Here is a 24888-nt window from a genome sequence, read left to right as displayed (position 1 = left end):
CGAACACAGTTTGAATATATTGTTTTACAAAAATCCTCACCACAACTTTTTCCATGAACAGACAGTCTGTTTTCAGACATTGAACAATGCACTCATTGTCATAGAAGCCTTCATAACACTTCTTCTTCAACTATTTTCTTTGCACATGTTACTTCATGCTATGTATTTTCCATTTGATATTGGGACAGTTTGTATCAGTAACATAAACGCAGATAATACGTTGCAATGTGTAAAATAAGCCAGTACGGAGGAAGTGATATGAGGTCCCTTATGCCAACCAAATTACAGACCTAAACATCCATTAAGTACTTTGCGGCGTGCGTAATATATCAACCCTTGAGGCCCCATGAAGGCAGGAGGTGTGACGAGGAAATAGCTGGAAGTAGAATGAAAACTGTGACAACCAGCATACTGAAAACACGGCTCGTTTATAAAGGACCCGCCGAAAATAGGGTAGGGATTTTAACCTGGTGTAAATCAGTGTGAACCAAGTGAGTTTTAAACAATTCGGAAACATTTATAACAAGAATCGGTGCCAAGGAACAGCAAACCCGTCCTCGGCAGTCATTTCAGTGCTGATGTATAAACAAAACACGATATCTAGTCAAAGTTGTCACATATCAGATTTGGAGTAAATCGGGTGAAAACATACGATTTTATACCCATTTGAAATTTTAGGCCCGACCCACCTGTCATCGACCCCCTCTACCGCTAACTTGAGGGTGACCTCCCTGATGTAATGAAGCATGTTATGGGATGCAAATTTGAAAGATGCACCTGTACGTTTTGTATTCATGTCGATATGACGAAATTGAAAGGAGTTATGGCGAGAAAACGATTTCTACCCGTCCCCTTTTTTTGGGGGGAGGGGAGGGGGGGACTATAGCCGGGACCTTGGCCCAATTTAGCCAAAAATTAAACCAGGTGATCAGAAGGTCATAGATCATCATGACTAATTTTAGTAAGAATCGCACCAGTAGTTTGCGCGTAAAGTTGTTAATAGACAAACAGACAGAGACATAAACAAACAAACGAACAAAGAGACAAACCAAGTGAAAACAATACTCCGAGGCCCTCCGGCACGGGGACGGGTCTTTATTTAAAACAACCAAAACATTCCAGAATCGTGTTAAAGTTGGTCGAAGCTTTACTAATGCGTTGTATGTCCATCTAGCTGCTCTGAAATTCCGTCACTCTTTTTTGGCAGACCCTGTATTTATGCATCCGAGTGTCAGTAGTGTCAGTGACTAATGTTTGAAGCACCTGCTGTTTACCTTACTGTGTCGCTTAACCCTTTTAGTCAGATGATGTATCTGATATTTTATTCAATCTTATCAACTGAAAGTTTTATTTAATTTTGGTGAAACCTCTCGCACTGCGAAAGTGAAAAAAATCTCGATTAAGCTTCTCCATTATGAAAGGTCTCTCCGCAGCTAAAGCAAATCGTCAGGTGGTAGTGAGAATAAAACGAAAAAGAGGTCCACCGGGTGAAGAGGCTAACCTGCTTATCAATACAGCCAATATTCATATTCATAGTGAGAGTGATGTGACTGAATGTGACTGATTAACTGTGAGGGGAAATTGACGTATTATGGTCCTGGTGTAGAAGGGAAGATTATGCGACAACGAAGATTGCAGTGTGACAAGGTTATTTATGAGCGGGTAATGTAATGGACGGACACAAACTGTTAACCTAACGTACAAGCGCACCCACACATATGCATCCATACCTATGCACACACAGGAACAAAGAGGTGTCTGACAGTGTTCTGTCTCTCTTATTCTGGCAGAGTCTCCTCCCTCCCTTTCTTCTATTACAGACTCCTTCGGCTATCCTTCATTTTGTTTATATCATAATGTATCAGACAGACGTCTAGGTATGTGAAATGTGATAAATTAAATACAGAGTTTCATATCGTCTGCCATCTATATCAGTGCTTATGAGGTCTATTTCTTGGATGACGAATAATGGGAAGCATTAACCCTTCCTCTCCCTAACGAAGTACTATGAAGAGGGAGTGTCTGCAGTGTGTGTGTGTGTGTGTGTGTGTGTGTGTAATTATTCACCGGGTCGGTCAGGATCACTTTGATGGTCGTGATCGTCAGCTTTTACCCTCCCGGAAGGGAGCTGAGAGCTCATATAGTCCGATCTAAGGGCAAGGCTGTGATCTTCACACACGCACACACCCGTCTCCTTGCTCAAGGGGGACAGTAACCACCCACTTCGTCAGTGAAACTTTTCGCAACCTGAGCGAGGCGCGAACTCCCGTCCACCAGTTGGCAAGCGAGAGCGTTACCACTGCACCAGCGAGCGGTGTGTGTGTGTGTGTGTGTGTGTGTGTGTGTGTGTGTGTGTGTGTGTGTGTGTGTGTGTGTGTGTGTGTGTGTGTGTGTGTGTGTGTGTGTGTGTGTGTGTGTGTGTGTGTGTGTGTGTGTGTGTGTGTGTGTGGTGTTTCAATCTGGATAGGTCATCAGTATGAACGGATAGGGTGCGAGCAGACGTAAATAAAAGGACATACTACCCAAGGTCCATTGAGTACCAGCAAAGCAGTTTAAATGTCCACCACGTTTCCGCTTCCAGACCCTGGCACAGGGCACACGCAGATCAGGAGACCAGTGTGGTATCACTGAACCAGACATGATTATTTGCAGCCGCAGAAACTACTTAACATTTGTCGTTTCACCTGAAGGTCTGATGTCGAAAAAAAAAAAAAAATACTGGACGAACCTCGAAGGAAAAGGGATTGGTATAATATTTAATTTTGTCTCCCTTTTATTTATCTATTTACTTATATATCAAGGAGGATTTACTGACCACTCCCATATGAAACCTTCTCGCCGACACGTAAGCAGTGAACGAATCAGTGCAACAAGTCTTAGTCGACATTAACAGTAACTGAGTACAAGTGGGTAGCCGCCAAGACCGAGGAGAGAGGGAAGGCTTGTAGAACAGTCAACATCTTGATTTGGGGGCCGTGTTCTAAGTGGCGTAGGAGCTTTCGCAGCACATCTTCATTAGCAATTTATTTTTAATATTAAACCTTACTTTTTATATATGTATCTGTTTAATATTCATACAGCCTGTATTAACAGCATGCAAAAGGAGAGTGAGGTGTTATGTGCTAAATAATTGCCAAGGATGAGCTGTTGGATAGAGTATGAATCCAGACTCCCTCGCTAATTTTCGAGCTGGCATGGCGTGCGGTGCTCTCTTCTGCTAACCACTTCACTACGATGGCGTCTTCTGTATATCATTCTCTGTTTACCTCAGCTTAAGAGGGACCCCAGTAGTGATGTTATCGAGTCCCATTTAATACCCTGACAGACACCGTTATGCAGTAAAGCTAAACATTGCTCCGGTTTCTCCGCTAATCTAAACTTATCTACTGTAGCGTTGTTAACGGCTACGTAAACTAACCAGCTAACAATTGGGTAGGAGGCCACACACTGCCCACAACTTTCCTCAGTGTGTGAAGTTGCTTAGGAGTTATGCAGAGGATAGAGCTTGAATCCTTTACTTGCTCGAGTGTTTCGGACAATACTGTTTCTCTGAAGATGTCTCTACACTGTGTCTCTGAACCTTTATTTGCTCTAGTGTTTCGGGCCACACTGTCCCTCTGAATCCTTTCGTTACTCTAGTGTTTCGGGCTACACTGTCTCTCTGAAGATGAGTTCTGTGTGGCTCGAAATCTTAGAGAAAATAATTATATAGTTTAAGTTCCATCTTGTGTATCCCTTCCAGCCAACTTACCCCCTTTCCTCTGTGCCCAGGCAGCGTGAAGCGTTTGATAATACGGAGTCCCTTCTAATCAAGGGCGTGATTCTCGTTCTTTTCCTACCACCAACAGTCGATCTTATTCATGTCTAGTATTGAAGGTGTTGGTTAAGGCTATGTCTAACTCCTTGAAATCAAAAACTCTCTTGAGCTGGATAAAATAGTCCGGAGGTGGCAGGAATAAAGTAATAATGACGTCATCGAAGTGAAGGGGTTAATACTCGCTATCACATGTATAATATCAGCGGTGCTTCTCACTACATATCTCCAGTATAAGGATTAGTGTACACATATTTCTTCTACATTGGTATCTGCTTCCAGAATTTCATCTTGCCTTATTTCAAGCAAGTTTATATTATGTAATAATCTATTTGTCTTCTATAGACACCGATTCACCAGTATTCTTGGATTTCATTTTTAAAAACCTGTGTCTCGGGCGTTTTCTTCTTATTTCTCTTTTTTAGTGACTCGGTTACTTGTTCATTTTCTTTCATAAAATCAGATCGTTATCATAAATCAGTGTACGTACTTTTGGAACGCCTATTGTGATTAAATATGATTAGGCTGCACGTTACACAACAGTGTTCAGTCGTCAATCACAGAGAAAGGCCAGACATGTACTATCTTTGTTACATACTTTAGTAATTATCGGCCAAAACTGGGGGCTTACCTGAATCCTTTGGCTCTCAGTTTTAAAGAATACATCTCTTACAGTGTCCCTCATCGGGGGGTTACCATTCATTCTCCAATTCAGTTATGATAAAAATAGCAAGTGCTTTCTCGTCCTGCATGCCCAGTCAGTGTCTTCAATGTATCTTTGGTAAATCACTCCCGTGCTATTAATTTACGTCTGTCACAGTCTATAGTAGTATTATTTTTCTACAATTGTGTATTTATCCTTTCTCCCTTGTTCTATTTTTTTTTTTCTGTACATTCACATACTCGTTCACTTGTGGATCCTCTCAGCTTATATCTTCCACAATGATCCAACTCAGTTTCTCTCTTACTAATCATCTCAGTTCATTTTGTGTGATCACATTCAGGTAATCTTCTCCACCAGCGACCTTCGACAGTTCGTCTCCCGTAAATATTCTTAGTGTATTCATGTTTTCCCTTCATTTAATTTCATTTTGTAATTCCCCTTACTTCTTTTCCTCCTAAGATTTTCACCACTTCATCTCCTCTGCCGAGGATCTCCGTTAGTTCATATGTGACTTTCATCTGTTTTTTCCCTAAGATTCTCAGGTGTTCTCTTGTGGTCTCCCTCGTTCTTCCCATATTCAGCTCCTCTAACGACTCCTCTACCATGACGTCAAGGTCGTTAATTCTTCTTCCCCTTTTGCAGTTCTCTCCAGTTCGTCTCTTGTTTTATCCCTCACCTTTCTTTTGCTCACTCTTCCCCAGTTCATCTCTTATCTGCATTCTCCTCGTTCTCCCTCAATTCTTCTTTTGCATTCTCCCTGATTCTCCTCCGTTTTTCCTCAGTTCATCTCATCCTCCAGTGGCTCCTTCTCGTTCAAATCGTCAAGGTCGTGCTCCCCGTTAGCTGCCGTCCTGCTTATGCCGCTGTCGCTCTCCGGGGTTGTGATGGTTGGGGTCATGGTTGGGGTGCCGGTGGGGGTGGAGGGGGTGCTGGAGGGGGCAGATGGCGACCTACCTTCCAGCCAGTACGTGTTCATCTCGCCTTTGCCCTGCGTGGAAGATAAAGAGGATATTAACCCACTGAACCTGGAGATGTCTCTTATACTTTATCCTCGCTCTTCCTTCACGATTTTAGTCACCTTAGGGCATTTTTTTTTCAATGTGGATGGAATAGATGTGACACTAATAAATCCTTTCAATAAGAGAGGCCTTTCCTAAGCTGGGTAAAATCGTTTGATATCAGAATGAATTAACTAACAAGGATGTCATCTAATTCTAAGTATTTAAACCTGGACAATATAACAATACAATATTAGTGCGTGTCATATACCTGCCTCAGTAAGATTAATGCTGGGAACACTTGATATCGGGTCAATCAACTTCTCACGATTTTGCCTCTCAAAAAAAGCTTGTGAAGCCGGTGATTATATTACACTATACAGGAGGACATAGAAGCTGAAAGGATCACGTGTGTGTGTGTGTGTGTGTGTGTGTGTGTGTGTGTGTGTGTGTGTGTGTGTGTGTGTGTGTGTGTGTGTGTGTGTGTGTGTGTGTGTTATGGGGGTATTTGAATGAAATTTGCAGGTTATTTGCACGGAATGAATGTAAGGCTATAAAATAAATCAAAAGCTAACGTTGATAAGCTTTCTACTTTTTAACAGCAAAATCCAAGATGGATAAATAATACCGTAGTTGTGATCCCAGACACCAATGATTCAGCCTCTGTCAAACCTGGTCCTTAGACAAAGGGGATATAGAGCAATATATCAATTTCAGTTTTTACATTTCCTACAGAGTGTGGTGTTCAGATTTTCTTTAACCCTAAAATCATCCCAGCCCCACGCAAATCATATACATTAGGTTTTCCATATTATATTAAAATAGTAAGAACAGATAATGTCTGTGAAAGTTTTGTAATAAAATTGATGCTTCAAGCAAAACTTTATCATTTAAGAAGTAGACTTTTGTTTTAATAAAAAAGAATTCATTTCAGGAAATTAACAATTAGAGTTTTGCCAAGCTCATTTTACACTTTTATTCTTATCTGAACGCCACTCAGGGAAACATGATACGCAGTTTATGTTTTAAATCATATTTTTACAATTCAGCTTACATGATGCAATGAATTTCCAGTGCAACAGTAACTCAATGGGATATGGCTTGTTTCAGAAAATCATTTTGAATAAAATATCCGTGGCAGGTTTCAAATAAATAACACAGTAGGCGATTAATTGTTTCAATCACATGACGTTGTTTTTAATTCATTCTTGCCGCAATAGTACCATGTTATTTCACAGTAAGAGATCAGCCGGGTGGTTAAGGGTTCAATGAAGCCTGTAAGTAACCCATATAGTTCCAAACACCTCTCCTAGGCCGATTAAACCCGTCTGGAAGTAGCAAGTACAGAGTAAAAAAATGTCGCAGGACTGGAGGGGTTAAACACAAAAGAGTTCCATACGGTGACGTTAAATATCTAGCCTAATTACAAGGCTTTTGGGCTAAATTACATCTGAATTGCCTGAAGGTAATTCCCATTACATCCGTCAAACGTCCTTGTCATGAGTCACACCATGCATCCAGAAGCAGAGGACGGTTTCTTGGGAATGACAGTCATTTTTGCATGACCAATAATTTCCCAATGAAGTGCACTAGATATGCCAGTTCACTGTAACAGACTTCACTGGAGGAAAGTTAAAGAAATTCATAAAGGTGCTGCTGTTTTTTTTTCTTTTTTCTTTTCATTGTATTCTCTCCGAAAACTTTGGTGGTAAAGAGAAATGTTGGTTTGCACCAGCAGCCAGACTTGGTCCATTACATGCAGGAGGTTCAGTGTGTTCAAGGTAAGTGACTCCTCTCGGGTGCATTTTGGTTGGAAGAGCGACATTCGAAAATAAAACTGTAGGGTCGCGGAATCGACTAGGGTAAGAGTAAACTGCCCATTTTACAACTACTGCATGATCATACTTGACAATTATAAGCCCTTTGCTGATTCTTGTACACGCTTAAAAAAAATAACCCATTTAGTCCAATGACAATTTTTAGTGATTTGTTTTTGCTACCACCGGATGATCTTATTTAGCTTAGAAGGGAAATATTGTGAAAAATGTGAGAACCTAAGGCTTAGAGTCTGCAGAGCATTGTCCAGAAATCTGGATAAAGAAAATTCCACATTCAAGATCCGTTCGTTTCGAGGTACCTAGACACACTGGAGGTCATAGGCAGTGGCAAAGACAGTGCGAGGAATGCAGAGTTGACAACTTAAATATACTGCATTGTACTGTACGAAAGAAGTGAGAGTGTGTCGTTTGACGGATGCTGCGTACCCACTGTAATGGTTAAGGAGTGTCAGTAGAGGGGTCAGAAAAAATGTGACCAAAACAGCAACAACAAGAGGAGCACTCAGTGGAGCGTATCTCTCCGACAAGGACAATGAAATTTCCAAATCACTCTTCATAATGGGTTAGGTTTTCTCATCACTGATTAGGTTTCGCGAAAAGTGTTTTCCGCATCCATAATCTGTAATATGATCCGAATCGGTCCCAAAAGTTAATCGGTTGTTCCGTGGGACATGGGCTATCTAGCCACCAAATTTGGTCCAAATCTCTTTCAGTTTTTGAGTAATCCTGCTAACAGGCAAACAAACTAACCATCAAACATATTCAAGGGTGAAAAAAGTACTCTCTTTGTTGGAGAAAATAAGATTAGAGAGGTGCAACGCATCAGCTGAAAGAACGAAATGCTGAAGAGAGTCAATGAGAAGAGGAGGGTTGATGCCTTAAATAGTCTCTGACTCTTTGACTGTATCGCACATAGAATTGTAGGTGGTGATTCCCCCCCTCCCCCCACCATCACCACTACTACCATCACACACACACACACACACACACACACACACACACACACACACACACACACACACACACACACACACACACACACATACACACACAAGAGAATTGTACTCCACACTGGGGAGGAATAAGGTCCCTAGACTAAGTCAGCAATTGAGTTAGATAAATAAATAAATAAACGGAGTCAGTTCAGCCAACCAGCTTCTGCGAAACTGACTTTGCTAGAAACTTAATGTGATCTTTCCAAAAGAGACAACAAGAATATCTAGACATGATGAGGGACGAGTTGTGTGTTGATGAAGGTAAAGGGGTGATCAAGGGAAAGACTGTGCCGAGTTTAGAGACGTATGGATTAGTGATGCATGGAAAGTAACAGTGGTCCTTTTGCCCAATGCAGAGGATAAGAGTTTAGAAGTCTGGTGAGTCAAAGCCTCATCTCTTATTTTGTAGTGACTCGTGATGTACGCTATAAGTAGGGGGTAGAAAAGTGGAAGAATGCAATATACCTTCAATTATCCCTCTTAATACGAGAAGCCTTTATTAAATTTAAAAAGGTAGTCTGGAATCTGCGATAACCAAATGAAAAAAGGACATTATTATTGCCCCACGCTAATATGAACACAGTGTACTGAAGAATGAAGTTGAACAAGTGTTACAGTTCACCATCCTCCTTTTGGGGGATAGGTGGGAGGGTTAAGCAGTTATATCAGAGAACAGTTCGTGATCTGACTACCCGTGTTATCATAGCCAAATTTACCGGCATTCCTGTTATCACCCCCAGGTGGCTCTCGCTATGACCTGTTAATTATTACAGTGGCATGGATAAAGGCACCGATTTGCATTGCCCTTTAAAGCTGAAGGACGGATTGTGAGTGTGTGTGTGTGTGTGTGTGTGTGTGTGTGTGTGTGTGTGTGTGTGTGTGTGTGTGTGTGTGTGTGTGTGTGTGTGTGTGTTCTAAATCATATAGGCTACTTCAGCCATGAAGAAAAAAAAACACGAATAATGAAACATGTGTTTAGAATTGCAGGGAAGAAATCGCCTAAACGAATGGCTCCAGTAACTGAATAAATAATCTATCACTGATTTCACACACTCATGAACACAGCTGCGTCACTGGCACATTCCTGTCAAATTATACAGCAGGCAGTGTGGAATTTGAGGTGCCTTGTTTTAGATGGTTTATGACGAGACAGTATATAAAGTTAAGGCTTATATTCATCACGACAGTATTTGGCTGTATTTGCCGACTGTTTATGTGAAAGGTAGAAGCAGACGATTCTTGTACAGTTGGTAGTTATTATCTGTTGCCTTTTGTATTATGAACTCGAGAAGTGAGAGCAGTTATTAACATCATAATATGTGTCTGGAGGTGTGTGTAGGGCATGTGGGTGTAAGTGTTGGGGAAGGTGTATTTGTGGTTGTGTGTGTGTGTGTGTGTGTGTGTGTGTGTGTGTGTGTGTGTGTGTGTGTGTGTGTGTGTGTGTGTGTGTGTGTGTGTGTGTGTGAATAGAATAAGTAAAAAGTTTTCATTCGACCTCAGCCTAATCAAACTTGGTGGAAGCTTTTTTTTTTTCATTTTTTTTTTTTTTAAGGGTTAGCCAAGGGGCTCACCTATTGTTTCTGAAAACAGGTCGAAGATATATGTCACAGGGTTAGGTCCAAGTCTGACCTGTTATGATCAACTTGCGCAGTTTCTCACCGATTTAAATCAAAATTGTGCTGGGTTCAGGGAAAGGCAAAGGAGAAAGTATTCGATTGTGAGAGCAATCAAAGATCAAGGTCACAAGAAAAGATCAAAGTTCAAGGTAACATGGCAAGGTCAACTCAGACAGATTTGATCCGATTATATTTTTTGAACAATCAATGGAAGGTCAATATTACAGGGCAAAGTCAAATGTCTGGCCTTTAGGCCAACTTGTGGGCGCGGGTGTTGCACTTCTTTTTATGTTGTTTTGTTTTCGATTAAGTTTACAGCAATTTACAAGGATATTTCATTGCTACGTATAAAAACTGATTTACCAATTTCCCCCAAATTACTATATACATTAGTTGTACGAAAAAAGTTACTATTAGGGAACAGACAGAAGTGAATGTGGGAGGAGGAAATTTAGATGATTTCCAGTGTGTGTGTATGTTATGATACAACATGGTGTTTTCAGTACCTGCTTTTGTGCGCACTTCCGTCCTTGATGTGGTAACGGTAGCTGATTTATGGGTACTTACGGATATTTCATTGGTATTGCGTGCGAGTGTCGACTGTGTGTGTGTGTGTGTGTGTGTGTGTGTGTGTGTGTGTGTGTGTGTGTGTGTGTGTGTGTGTGTGTGTGTGTGTGTGTGTGTGTGTGTGTGTGTGTGTGTGTGTGTGTGTGTGTGTGTGTGCGCGAGTGCGCAAGTACTGAATCCTTGACATTATACTACACATGTTTCCAGGTATATTTCATTACTACTGCGTCTCTCTCTCTCCCTGTGTGTGTGTGTGTGTGTGTGTGTGTGTGTGTGTGTGTGTGTGTGTGTGTGTGCTTAATGTCTGAGGCCTCTGGCTGACCTGCAAAACTGACAATAGTTTAAAGGACGGTGGGGATATTAAGCACTTCACTCCGATGACGTCTCCTATATTTTAGCTGCTCTCAGATGATAGCATTACATTTAGAGAAACCCTTGGGAGTGAAAGGATTAATGAAAACTGTATCTAACATCTCTAAAATGAAAAAGTCTCTCACGCTTTTTACTATCGTGTGGAGATTGCAAAAACGAACAAAAAATCACGTACTCAGCCTGAAGGGGTTAAAACAGAATATGACTTCTCAGCTCATGCCTCTGATAATAATATGACCCTGATACGTTGTTAAGAGATGGAAAGCCTTTGTTACTGATGCAACTCTCTTCTTACCTGTACCTTTAATATTACTGAAATGGCACGGTTGGAGTATATCAACTTTAATTACCACTGCGATACCATCTGAGCTTGTCTATCTGTCTGTCTGTCTGTCTCTGTCTCTGTCTCTCTCTCTCTCTCTCTCTCTCTCTCACCACTTACTACTATCACTCCTTCACAGCACCACTTACTTCTCCCACTCCAGTCATTCCTAACACACCCTCTCAATCTCTCCACTTACTCCTACCAACCTCACATTCCATATCACTCTCCTCACACTCACCTCTCCCAGCTCCCTCCTCTTCACCACCCCACACTTACTACCACACTTCTTTTTTTCGCTCTGTACTTCCCTGCTACTCATTTCCACGACCCTTCACTCATCACTAACCCCCACACGCCACAAGCACTTCACACCATACAAACTCCCCACTACTCTGCACCTACCAACTCCCACCCAGCCCCACTCACTCGCCATCTCAATTTCCCCACTTCCCCCACGCCCCCATCCCCCACACCTCTCAACCCCCACACTCCCCCGTTCCTCCTCCTCACCTTAATTTGCATTTTGCCCCTGAAGGTGGTGTAAAAGTGGAAGTTCTCAAGCGCTCGGGCACACTTCTCGCTCACCTGCACGCGGCCCACCTGTGAAAAAGTGAGAGAGTGAGTGACAGGGGCAAATGATAGTGCATGAGAGAAGGAGGGGAGCGAGAAAGGGAGAGAGGAATAGTGAGTGAGAGTGGAATAGTGATTAAGAGAGGGAGTGAAGGATAGTGAGTGTGAGACAGAGACAGGGATAGTGAGCGAGCAGGAGATATTGTGAAAGAAATAATGAGAGAAAGAGGGACAATGTGCGAGGGAGGGATAATGAGTGAGGAAGGGTTGTGAATGAGAGAGGGATAGCGAGTGTGAGAGGGAAGGTGGCTGAGTGCGGGACTGGGCGAGGAAAAGTGAATGAAAGATGAAAGGTAGTTGAGGGAGGGAGTAATTTAGAGAGACATCTGACGTTAGTGAAAGAGGAGAAGAAAGATACACTTGGAGAAGAAGGGAGAGGGCATTGAGAGGCAGGGAAGCAGGTGGGAGGATGGAAAGAAGGGTGAGAGAGTCTGAAATTGGAAAGGGTGAGCTGAAAGAAGGGAGGATGGAAATGGAGATAGGGAAGGGGAATGAGAGAAAGTGAGAGAAGACAAAAGTCAGACTAGTGGAAACAGAGGTTGGGACGGTAAGAAAAAGGGATAAAAACTGAAAGGGAGGGTGAAAGAGAGGGTGGACACGCGGAAGATGAAAGAGAGACGGAGAGAAAAGGAAAATAGAAATCAAGATAGCAGGAAGGGAGGATGGGAAGATTAATGAGACTGCGAGAAAGGATGAGGGGGAAAGTGAGCGGGAGAGAGGATGAGAGGAATAGTGAGAGGGAATACTGCCTCTCGCTCTTGACCTCACCTTGCCACTAGTTTGCATCCTGGAGGCGGTGTTGACGGTGTCGCCAAAGAGACAGTATCGAGGCAGCTTGAGGCCTACCACACCAGCAGCGACAGGACCTACGTGGATACCTATAGGGAGGACATGGGGAAGCGTTAGTCAGCCTTTGCAGACGGATTCTTTGAGTTATTCTGTTACGAGAAGGTGAAATACGAATTTGTAATCTACTGTGGTAGGTGGTGAAGCCTTATAATCACTCACTATGTAGTGATACCTTAGGGTGACTCTGCACTGTTACAAATCAATTAGTTCTTGCCGCACAGGAGTCTGTCTACTACGATGAGTGGTACCCCAACAGCCAAATGGGCCTATGATGATCTGGTGGATTATGATGCTGGAACTGGGTAGTTAAGGATTATTGCTCAATTAGTAGCACTTATGGATGAGCAAATGATTACTTTCACTAAAAATGGACTAAGTAGCCTAATCTTGGGTCCCTATACTCCTGATGGAACAGTAGATGATTAGATAACAGATAAATTAAAGCATATCATCAATGGCTACCCTAAGGATGAATAATAATGCATGAAGATAGCAAGAGCAGAACTAAAGTAAGCCATGCAATGTAGTGGCTAAGTATTATACAACATCAATCACATAGAAAGAGGTGCCAGAAAACCTGCAAAGCCAACCATGATGCGAGCCACGGATGTAACAAGAGCAAAAGGTTGTAGGATTAAGAGGGACAGTAAGTGAATGAGTACCTATCCCGCGGCTGAGAGAAGGTACTAGTGTGAGAAGAGGTGGAGAGAAGAGCAAAAAGAAAATACAGTTAAATGAGGAGCGAGTAAACAGGCAACAAGAAGTCTCAGTTAGTGTAGCTCCTGCGACCTGCAGTCAGTTCAGGCCTAACCTTCGACCCTGCCCTGTGCTCTTAACCTTTGATTGCCCTCAAAATCGAATTACTTCACCCATACCTAAGCCTCAACCTATCTACCAAAGTTGGTCCTAATCAGATTTAAAAAAGGAGTGTTTACGCTGAACTTACTCTGTGACGTTAACCTTTGACCTACTGTTCTGAAGAAAAAAAAAAAATCCTTGGCTAACCTTAAGCTTTTCCGCCGAGTTTGATCCAGACAGAATACGAACTGTCTGAGAAAAGGGCCAAACCATTGCTCTTGCCCTGTGACCTTTACCTCTAAGCCATTGTTCTCAAAACTGAACCATTTGCTCCTTCCTATCCCTTAGCCCTTCCACCAAGTTTGGTCAAAATCAGATCAAAACTGAGTTATCCTTGCCCTTGACCTATGACATGTGCCCAATTTCTGCCGAAAATCAATCACCCATTTCTCTGATGATCCTCAATCATTATGCCACATTTGGTGCAGTACCATCCTATAGTTTTTTTTTTTTTCTCAATCATACAGAGAGAAAGACAGGCAGATAGAATGACAGACAGACAAACCGAACCAACCACATAAATCACCCGCACTTTCGCTCCCTCCCGGGTGTAACAGTGAACGTTGTGATCTTTGCCAGGCCACCCACCTATCCTGAGGTTGTGCGTGTTGGTAGCCGCCACCTCTCTCAGCATGGTCAGTGCCAGGAGCGCCACTTGTTTGCAGTGGTCTGGCCGATACTCAGGTGCTCCGCCCACCACCATGTACACACCGCCCACCGTTTCCACCTGTGGGCAAAAGGGGGAAGTCGAATAAGATTGGTTATGTAGTCGCATCAACATTATCATCATTGATTAACACATTCAACAACTGTCAGCATCGTTACCATCATTTTCATCACTTTACCAACGCAACCGTCACCATCATCATCATCATTATATTACTCCAAACCAATAGCCTACATAGGGTGGATGTGGTCTAGATATAGGACGAGAAAAGTATAAAAGCAATAATATCAACACCTGATTCATGTTTTATTATGTACCTAAAAAAATGTGTGTGTGTGTGTGTGTGTGTGTGTGTGTGTGTGTGTGTGTGTGTGTGTGTGTGTGTGTGTGTGTGTGTGTGTGTGTGTGTGTGTGTGTGTGTGTTCTTGCACGTGGGCTAATGCGACAATAAATTACATCTATCTATTTGTCTATCTGTCTATTTATTTATCTATCTAACCCTGTACTTATTGATATACACCGTATATGGAAAATTTTGTCACAGTATCTTGCATTTCCAAATAATTCGTCCATTTGGGTCAGAGTTAATGCTTTAATCTAAAGCCTTCTAAAGAAATGGCTTCAAGCCAAGTCCCTCCTCCTCACTTTTAAATCTCTATGCAGTTTACTCCCAGCTTCCCCTCTCTCAAATAAAAAAGTTCATATTAGTTCACCCCAACGATCTCGGGAAAAAAAAAAAAAAAAAAAAAAAGGAAAAAAGTAAGCACATTCGATTTCCCGTTTCCATTTTCAGTGTTGGTTTAGCCGGGAGGAACCGTGTTGACACATATTATGCCATCGACTGCGAGGGAAAATATTCACCCTGCCAGCTATAAAAGTTGAGTTATTCATGGCTTAGATGCGGGAGAGGGAAGGCGGGAGAGGAGGAGGAAGGAATTAAGGGAAGGAAGGAAAGCGAGAGAGAAGCGAGGCTGGGAAGGGAAAAGTGGAAGAAAGGGAGGGACTGGAGGGAGAGGGAAAGGGAGAGGGAAGAGATGAAGAGAGAAGAGGGAGGGATACTTGGAAAAGAGGAGATGTGAGAGAGGAAAGGAGCACGAAAGGGACAGGAAGAGGGGAGGGGGGAGATAGAGGGAAAGAGGGATTGGAAGAGAGGGAAAGGGGAATGGGATGAAGGGAGAGAGGGAAGGGACGAGAGGGAAGGGACGAGAGGGTAGGAAGAGAGGTGGAAAATTGTCCCAACACGACATGTATCCTATGCCATACAGCCATACTCCACCATGGTTTTCTGTTCCACTCATTGTACCTTCTTGGCCAGATTTATTCTCTTCCTATTAACCACCCTATTTAAAAAAAAAAAAAAAGCATGAAAAAGGGGAGACAGCAAGAGGAGAGAGGGGAGAGAAATGGAGAGAGGGGAGGGATGGAGTGCATAAGTGGTGGTTGCTCGCTATTCAGGGGTCGAGACAAGCCTTATTCCTCGTATCAGAGTGTTCCTTGGCGGGGGGACGGCCTTGGTGGGCTTACGCGCTAAAGTATCAGAGGCTTTTATTATTTTTTTCTATTAATTTTTTGTGATACTTGTTATGGTACTAAGGGTAGCTTGCCGACATAGTAAACAGAACACCAGAAACATTTGTGTTTGCTTTTAACTCTGCATGCTATTTGCTAAGTTAAAAAAAAAAAAAAAGTTACGTTGCAGCCACGCTAAACGGAAAGTCAGTAGTTTATATTTTTCTTTAATTTTTGGTTAATAAGAACAAGGTTAACAAAAGCTTCCGGATTTTACAAAAAGAGGTCAGATGCTTTGCTTTTGCATGTAATTGAGAGTTCTATACAGTCAGCTTGCGAAATAGCTTTCTTGCCGTCATTCTTCGATCACCTTAACTTGGCGGAGTTTTTTGGAATTTTGCATTTTATTTCCCGTAGCTCGATAGCAGAATAAAACAATACTATGGCTCTACTGTTCATTCTTTTCATAGCAATGTTTCGTGACTAACACCATATTCCAGTGTTAATCTCTTGCTACACTTCAGAATTCAAGACTGGAAGATGGCAATTTCAGGCCAAGTTAAAGTGAACCGAGTATAGTTTCAAAGTGCTTGCGTAGACTGAGAAGTTAGAGTCAGCAGGATATCTCATGATAAGAAAAATTAGTTCAGGATGGAAGCAGGCCTGAGAGAGAAGAGATATAGCGAAATAAAGGCTGAAACGTGAGCAAGTATTTAGACAGAAATAAAAGTATAAGAAACAGTAAAGACAGAATGGGAGTCTTCATTATGGTGGGCTAGGAAACAAGGCATTCACTCTGAAGGCACCCTGGCCAAGGTTAGGGGAGCAAAAGCATGTCGTAAAATGCTTGAAGCTCCGGCACTTTTTTATGGGAAGGCGGGCAGACGAGAAGACTGGGATAAAGCGAAGGTGAGGTTGTAAGGTGGGCAGTAAAAATGGATGGTTTAGTGGATTTGCGTCCTACTTTGCTGGATTTATTGGTTTCTGGAGTCAAAGATGGTGTTTTGTAATTTGTTAGTTGCTAATGTACTGTGTTCAGTTTTGTCAAGTGGTTCCGTTGCTTGAAGATGATAATGATGATAATGGGAATACTTAATATTTTAAGCAAAAGACAGTGAAAAAGGCAAAGAGTATGAAAAATGATCTATGAAGAGGAACGTTGTACTGTACTAAAGACAGCCAAAATTAAGATCTGTTCATTTCAAGACGAGTCAACAAATCTAGTTTTTAAGCCTGGAGTTTAGGAGTGGAGGGGAAGACAGGCTTAGGAAGACAGTTCCCAGAATTGGCCAGTTGTGTACACGAAAGACAGAAAATACCGATTAACTCTTGCATTAGAGAAGAGAAAAAGAATGAGTGTGTCACTTGACGGGGGCTGCATATCCGTCGTAAAAATATAGGATGCAAGTAGAGTTCAGACGAGCAATGACCACTGAAATAACGGAATAAAAAAAATTGACAATGCTGTATGCGTTACTGCAATGATCTATTTAAAATAAGTCGGTCAGAAAATTTCAAGAAACATTAACGTCACAGGTTAGACTGAAAAAGAAAATGCTGCCGCCAGTGAGATCAGTCAAATGATGATGATGATGATGATGATGAAAATGATCAGTGCACAAGCTGTTACTAAGAATAAAACATTATATCAGTAAGCTCAATATTTTTAGTACCAATTTATGAAAGACCTCTGGTGGTCAGGTGGGAAAAGGTGTACTAACTGGATGCGGCTCATAAGGGTTTAAGTTAGAGGGCTGACTGGAGACTACTGGTCATCTAATGCCGTTCAGGGGAACTGGTCTTTTGTCGACTTAAATGCCAGGACTGAGGAAATTAGCCCTGGCCCCCTCCACTTCTTTTGGGGCAATGAAGGCTTGAATTATGGATGGATAGGCAAAATTTCATTCATTTTAATATCGATATCGATTGCAATAAGATCTCTCAAGGGAATGTTGTAAAGAGTAATAGACAAAATAAATCACTGAGCAAGAGGTGTACGAAACCACATTAGCCAACAAGAATACAACACCAGAGTGGGATTTACCAACATACGATCACTTCCCTCTAGTATCTAAGAATTCGATTTGCAGAAATGTGGGAAGTCTGTGCAGTCCTTCCAGTGTTCTTCCTGCATAAAAAGTATGACAGTCTCCTTCACGTAACTATGATTTATAATTACATGAGGAACAAGAGACAGTAGGAAAAAATTAGCACTCAGATTTTCTCGTCTTTCCTAAAATAGAGAGAAAGAGAGGGTTACGACTATGAATGAATAGTAAGAGTGGCTGTGAATCTGATTTTAAATATTTATTTATTTATGCCTATCAACTGCACAACCGATCACTTAGGCAGAAAACCACAATAAGTATAAATCTGAAGAAGAGAGATTCTGTAACCGCTACCTTTCCTTACTCGTGAATCTGGTTCGTTCGTTCAACGATTTCCTGCACATATAGTGCAGGCCGGGCCATAAATTAGCCCGGTCAGTGGGGTTTAGGTTGGTTAAAAAAGTGACGGGTGTATCTGGCCCCAGATCCGTTACAAGTACCTTGAAGACTGAGTACTGGTCGGTGGCACGGTCCAGGATGGTGTACAGCTTGTTGACGGTGCGCATCAGGTCCATGGCGCCCCTAGTGTCACTCCCGCCCGCCAGCACCACCTCAGTGAACAGCACCGACACCTCTTCAAACGTCTGTCGGTGGGAGAGATTTGTGACAAGCATTTTATTTTTTTCATTTGCATGATGCAATTTGATTACCGTGAGTCATGTTATTATCATTTCCCGACAGACTAATCAAATGCAACGAATTAAATTTAACCTACTCTACTAAGGATTTCAGGGGCAGTGTCCAACTGTTTTTTTTAAATAACGTCTCAACAAAGCGTCGGACAAGGATTTAACTTTGGCAGTGCATGTTTGAGACCCCGACCTAATTTGTAAAATTATGATTTTGTACCAAATGTGTATGATTAAGGCATTTATAACAATAAATGTAGGGTAAACTTAGCTAAAATCGTCAGAGGCATGTAGCGAGGCTAGCTTCGGTCACGATACAAGCCCCGCCCACAATTCGGAACGTGACGTCGGTGTGACGTAGTAGTAATCACCGACGCAAGTGGTATTTCTATCTTTCTAACCCCCCCCCCACATACTGTACTTTCTCTCTCTCTCTCTCTCTCTCTCTCTCTCTCTCTCTCTCTCTCACACACACACACACACACACACACACACCGAAGTAATATTTCACCCCTACTACAAAAGCAGTCTTGCAACCTCTAGGACAATAAGAGATGCTCGCCATCGCTGAAGTTTCGGTTTGGTAACGTCTCGCCTGTCGGCGGCCGCCACATCACCTCGCCCAGCGGTGCCGGCTCAGGCAGTGATTACTACTCTTCAGAAGTGAATAAGTCACATTGACGTCACAATATGTGTAAGAGGGCGATGCATATACTATGTACTAATAGGGAGTCTAGAGGGATGTACAGTCACTCCAAAAATCAGCCGCAGCTCAGAAATATGAGTAACCCTGAGGCATTGAATCTGAAGCAGCTTACATAAAGACAGAACTGCCACTTGCGTCGGTGATTACTACTACGTCACACCGACGTCACGTTCCGAATTGTGGGCGGGGCTTGTATCGTGACCGAAGCTAGCCTCGCTACATGCCTCTGACGATTTTAGCTAAGTTTACCCTACATTTACTCTTATAAATGCCTTAATCATACACATTTGGTACAAAAGCATAATTTTACAAATTAGGTCGGGGTCTCAAACATGCACTGCCAAAATTAAATCCTTGTCCGACGCTTTGTTGAGATGTTATTTAAAAAAAAACAGTTGGACACTGCCCCTGAAATCCTTAGTAGCTTCAGCGAACATCACGGATACCTCGAATGTCTGTGATTGGGAGAGTGGGATCAGACAGCCAGCATATATATATATATATATATATATATATAGAGAGAGAGAGAGAGAGAGAGAGAGAGAGAGAATATATATATATATATATATATATATATATATATATATATATATATTGTTACATAGCCTATGATTTCATCATCATTTGTGTAATTCTAACGTACAGTATGCTGCATGTTTGATCACGAGCGTGTTCTACCTCACTCCCCCCCTCCTCCCTTATAGTAGAGTAAGTCGTTCTTTCTGTTGTTCAGAGCAGGAGTGTCAACTCTTTGTCCCCTCTGGCTTCATTTGCGCGTCCTTCTTACAAGGTGTATCAAGCTCTGCCGGCCCCTATATAATGAGCTCAGTCTCTGCATTAATTGCCACTTAGATCTACTCCTCATTTTGCTCACATCTCTGTCCTCCCCTGTACAGTTGTTATTATTGTGAGTGCTCAGGAAGTCTCCAACCATCTAGCAGCTGTGTAATTTGAGCATGAGTGTTATTATATTTTGTTCTTGTACTGTATAGCATAAGGTGTTGATTCGTAGGCCTAGTGAAGTTTTTGTAATTCATATTGTCAGCCAGTGGTAATAATATTTTGTATCAATAATGATATATCTTGCGTTAACTGAGCATTATCCAGTGTTTTCTCATTTTATCAGGGCTGACTTAGATAAATTTACTCATGCTAATTTCGTGTTAAATAGAGGCTATTGCAGTTAACCATATATTTAACCTGTTTTTTGCCATTACATTATCCTTGTGAGTCCTGAATGTTTTGTTGTTAGTTTGAGCATTAAACTTTAACTTGTAATTTTACCTAACTCTTTTGTTTTGAACCTGGAACTTTACGGGACAGTAGTGATTTTTAGTATTCTCACTTAAAGTGTATGTTATCTTTCTCTGTTCCGTAACATAAATTTGGCGACCTGTTATCAGGATATTCAGGATATTATCATAAGGATATTGCTTGATATTTTGTGACTGTGATTTATTCATGATGTCTACTATTACTACGCTTGATGAAGCCAAAGATTTTTTGTCAAATGTGCAAACAGTGTGTGATGTAGAAAACAGAACAAAGAATGAACTTAAGCTTGTTGCTCAACAATTGGGAATTGCTGTTCGCTCTCATCATTCTAAAGATCAAATTGTTGGCATAATTAATAAAAGCTTGTTTATGTAACTCCTCCAGATAAGCAAACGCAGATTGAATTAGCTAAGTTACAGCTAGCCCTGCAGCAGGCTCGTATTCAGGAGGCACAGGTACAGGCTCAGGCACAAATTGAACTTGCTAGGATTCAGGCAGACCATGAGTATCGCATGAAACAATGTGGAACTGGATCATCTAGCTCTGATGATTTTGATGTGGCTAAAAGTGTTAAACTTGTCCCTCCTTTAATGAATATGATTTAACAAAGTATTTTCAGTTGTTTGAGAGGGTAGCTACAGGTTTTAATTGGCCCAAACAGTATTGGCCAGTACTCCTTCAAACTGTTCTCACCGGTAAAGCTCAAGTAAATTATGCATCTTTGCCTCAGGATCAATCTGATAATTATGATGTAGTTAAAAGCTTGATTCTTAAGGTCTATGAGCTTGTTCCTGAAGTCTATAGAGTAAAATTTAGGACAACTTATAAGCAAGATAAGCAATCCCATGTTGAGTGTGCAAAAATCAAAGAAGATCTGTTAGAGCAGTGGTTAAATTCTAAGAATGTGGATTCTGATTTTGATAAATTTAAGCAGATGATTTTGCTGGAGGACTTCAAAAGGTGTATTAATAAAGATGTAAGCCTATATCTTGATGAGAGAAGAATAGATAATTTGTCTGATGCTGCAGTTTTAGCTGATGAATATGTTCTCACTCACAAGGGATATTCTAAAGAAAAAAGGAAAGCTGAGAGTAAGTATGTTGCCTCTACTCAGAGTAGAGGTAACAGGAAAGAGAATAAAGATGATGTTTCTCAGGAAGTAAATACCAGCTTCACCTCTAAATTTCAGAAAAGTAAATGTACTTATTGTAGTAAGCTTGGTCATACTACGGAGAAATGTTTCAGGTGACAGCGTGATGTGAACAAAAAGGAGTCTTTAAATATTCAGTCAATTGGTCTAGTGTCCACCCTTGAGAGTTCCCAGAATTCTTTAACTGAGTTAACTGAACCTGCTTTGAGGGGTAAATTAAATCCTCATGATGAAGCTCCTCTTTTGAGCAGTAATGTGGGTGACACTCTCAAGAGTTCATGTGCTAATTTCCTGTCTGATGGTTTTGTCAGTCCTCTGGACAGTAATGACAGGAAATCAGTTAAAATATATCGTGATACAGGTGCTTGCCAATCCCTTATGCTGACCAGTGTTCTAGGCTCTAATGTTAATTTCTCTGATGAAACTGTAATCTTACAAGGTGTAGGGAATAATTACTTCTCTGTCCCTCTGTGCAGAGTGAATTTAGAGTCTGGTTTTGTTAATGGTTCCGTTATGGTTGGGTTGGTTGAGACACTCCCAATGTCAGGTGTAACTTTCTTACTTGGAAATGATATTGATGGAAGTCAAGTGTGTCCAGCTCCTCAGTTGTCTAGTGAGCCAGTGGCTGCGGCCCAGGACTGTGATGTCCCTGATGTGTTCTGTGCATGTGCTGTCGCTAGGGCTAAGTCTAAAGTTACTGGTGAGTTAGAGGATAATGATGATGATGATGTTATCCTAGCTGACACTTTTCTTGCTAATTTGGACCACTCACCAGATGAGGCAGTACCTCGTAGTGTTGATAATTTGTCTCGTCAAGAGTTGGATGAGTTGCAGGTTGCTGACCCTGAGTTGAAAGGTCTAGCTAACTCTGCTTGCAGTGAGGAAGAGTCAGTTCGTGCTTCTACTTGTTATTATATAAAGTCAGGAGTACTTATGAGCAAGTGGAGACCCCCAACAGCATCAGCCGACTGTGAATGGGAGGTTGTACATCAAGTTGTCATCCCTCGTGTTTGTAGGCAGGATATCATTAGAGTGGCTCATGATTCCAGTTTGGCAGGACACCTTGGAGTGAGGAAAACTGTGGCACGCATTTTGAAACACTTCTACTGGCCAGGTATCTTCAGGGATGTTTCCTGGTATTGTAAGTCTTGTCACACCTGTCAAGTTGTGGGGAAGTGTAATCAGACCGAAAAGGTTGCACCTCTAGTTCCCATTCCTCCTTTTGAGGCGCCATTCATCCGTGTGTTGGTGGATATTGTGGGTCCTCTTCCTAAGACTTCTTCAGGATTTTCTTATGTGTTGACCCTGATTGATATGGCTACTCGTTATGCTGAAGCCATTCCACTTAGAAATATATCAGCAAAGAACGTGGTTAAGGAAATGTTAGGGTTCTTCACAAAGTTTGGTCTGCCCAAGGAGGTACAGTCAGACCGGGGAAGTAATTTCATGTCAAATGTTTTCAAGCAGTTTCTGAAAGAGTTGGGCATCACCCAGATCACGTCTTCAGCTTACCATCCCCAGACTCAAGGAGCGTTGGAGAGATATCATCAAACACTCAAATCAATGCTCAGAAAATACTGTTTGGAACATCAGAAAGACTGGGATAAAGGTCTTCCATTCGTTGTATTTGCCGCAAGAGAATCTCCAAATGAATCACTGGGCTTCTCACCCTTTGAACTACTGTTTGGCCATGAAGAGGACCCCTTAAGTTACTCAAGGAATGCTGGCTGTCGGAGGAAGATGACGTCAACCTGCTGGAGTATGTGATGAAGTTCAAAGAACGGCTGTCGACTGCTTTACAGCTGGCGAGAGAGAATTTAGGAGCTGCTCAGGAGAAGATGAAGACTTGGTATGATAAGAAGTCCAGGTTACGCCACTTTCATCCAGGAGATCAGGTTTTGATTCTGCTACCGGTGCATGGGCAACCTCTTCAACCCAAGTTTAGTGGTCCTTATTTCGTGGAGAAGAAACTCAGTGATGTCAACTATGTCATCCCCACACCAGATCGTAGAAAGAACAAGTAACTTTGTCACATCAACATGCTAAAGTTATATCACAGGCGGGACGAAAATAGCCCAGTCTGCACTGTAGCTGTTCCACCCGAGTCTGCAAGTGAAGTTCTCCCATGCAGCATGAGCCTGAGTGATAGTTTGGGGAAGAATCCTGATATCATGAATGATCTCCAGACTAAGCTTTCTCATCTAGCTCCCGAGGAAAGGCAGGAGTTTTCGGCATTACTGCAGGAGTACCCGCAAGTGTTCCGTGCCACTCCAGGAAGAACCACTGTGTTGATGCATGATGTCGATGTTGGAGACGCAAAGCCAATTAAATTGCCTCCTTACCGTGTGAACCCAGTGAAAGTTCCTCTCATCGAGAAGGAGCTTGGCTACCTGTTGGACCACAAGATGATTGAGCCCTGTCAGAGCGAGTGGAGTTCTCCTGTCACTCTAGTCCCTAAGCCAGGTGGGTCACAGCGGCTTTGCATCGACTACAGACGTGTTAATCAGATAACCAAAACAGACACTTACCCTCTCCCTCACGTGGAAGATTGGATAGACAAGATCAGAAAGGCTAGGTACATAAGTAAGTTTGATTTGTTAAATGGATACTGGCAAGTACCTATGACTGAACATGCTAGGGATATCTCATGTTTTGTTACACTAGGAAAGACTTTTGCATGTTCTGTAATGCCATATGGTATGAAGAATGCACCAGCCACATTTCAGAAGCTCATGAATGTTGTAACAGAGGGTTTGGCAGGGTGTGTTGCTTATATTGATGATGTATTAATCTTCAGTGACAACTGGAAAGATCACCTATGCCATGTCAGTAAATTTCTTGAGCGTTTCGTTCAGGCTAATCTTGTAGCTAATTTATCAAAGTGTGAGATTGGTCAAGCTAAAGTTCAGTACCTTGGGTACGTAAATGGTGATGGACACATTGCACCACCAGGAGCTAAGGTTCAGGTTATAAGTGATCTTCCCAGACCTAAAAGTAGGAAAGAGCTACAAAGATTTTTGGGAATGGTAGGTTATTACAGGAGATTTGTTCTTAACTTTTCAATTCTTGTATCACCACTTACAGACCTACTGAAAAAGGGAGTTAAATTTGTCTGGACCGATAACTGTGAATCCTCTTTCACCAAACTTAAAGCTATCCTATTAAGTCAGCCAGTGCTCGCTACTCCAAATTTTGCTAAGCCTTTTAAGATGGCTGTTGACGCAAGTGAAACAGGAGCTGGGGCTGTTTTGCTGCAAGAGGATGATCAGGGTATTGAACATCCTGTATCTTATTACAGTAAGAAGTTCACTCCACCTC

At 42.0% G+C, this 24888-nt stretch overlaps 1 protein-coding gene across 1 annotated transcript in view; it reads right to left on the bottom strand.

Moving 5' to 3' along the window:
* Positions 1-5256: 5256 nt before the first annotated feature.
* LOC145404693 (soluble guanylate cyclase 89Da-like) overlaps positions 5257-24888 on the bottom strand; it is a 40457-nt gene continuing 20825 nt past the window's right edge. Inside the window, exons 5-9 of the mRNA XM_080276246.1 lie at positions 18251-18394; positions 14115-14253; positions 12588-12697; positions 11700-11789; positions 5257-5466 (exon numbers count right to left, since the gene is read on the bottom strand). Of these exons, the coding sequence (XP_080132372.1) occupies positions 5257-5466; positions 11700-11789; positions 12588-12697; positions 14115-14253; positions 18251-18394 (693 nt within the window). The remainder of the gene's footprint in view (positions 5467-11699; positions 11790-12587; positions 12698-14114; positions 14254-18250; positions 18395-24888) is intronic.

The sequence above is a fragment of the Coenobita brevimanus genome, chromosome 64, assembly GCF_032717465.1.
Source record: "Coenobita brevimanus isolate Jiangsu-jjx chromosome 64, ASM3271746v2, whole genome shotgun sequence".
Taxonomy (NCBI): domain Eukaryota; kingdom Metazoa; phylum Arthropoda; class Malacostraca; order Decapoda; family Coenobitidae; genus Coenobita; species Coenobita brevimanus.
This window is presented reverse-complemented; position numbering and strand designations above follow the sequence as displayed.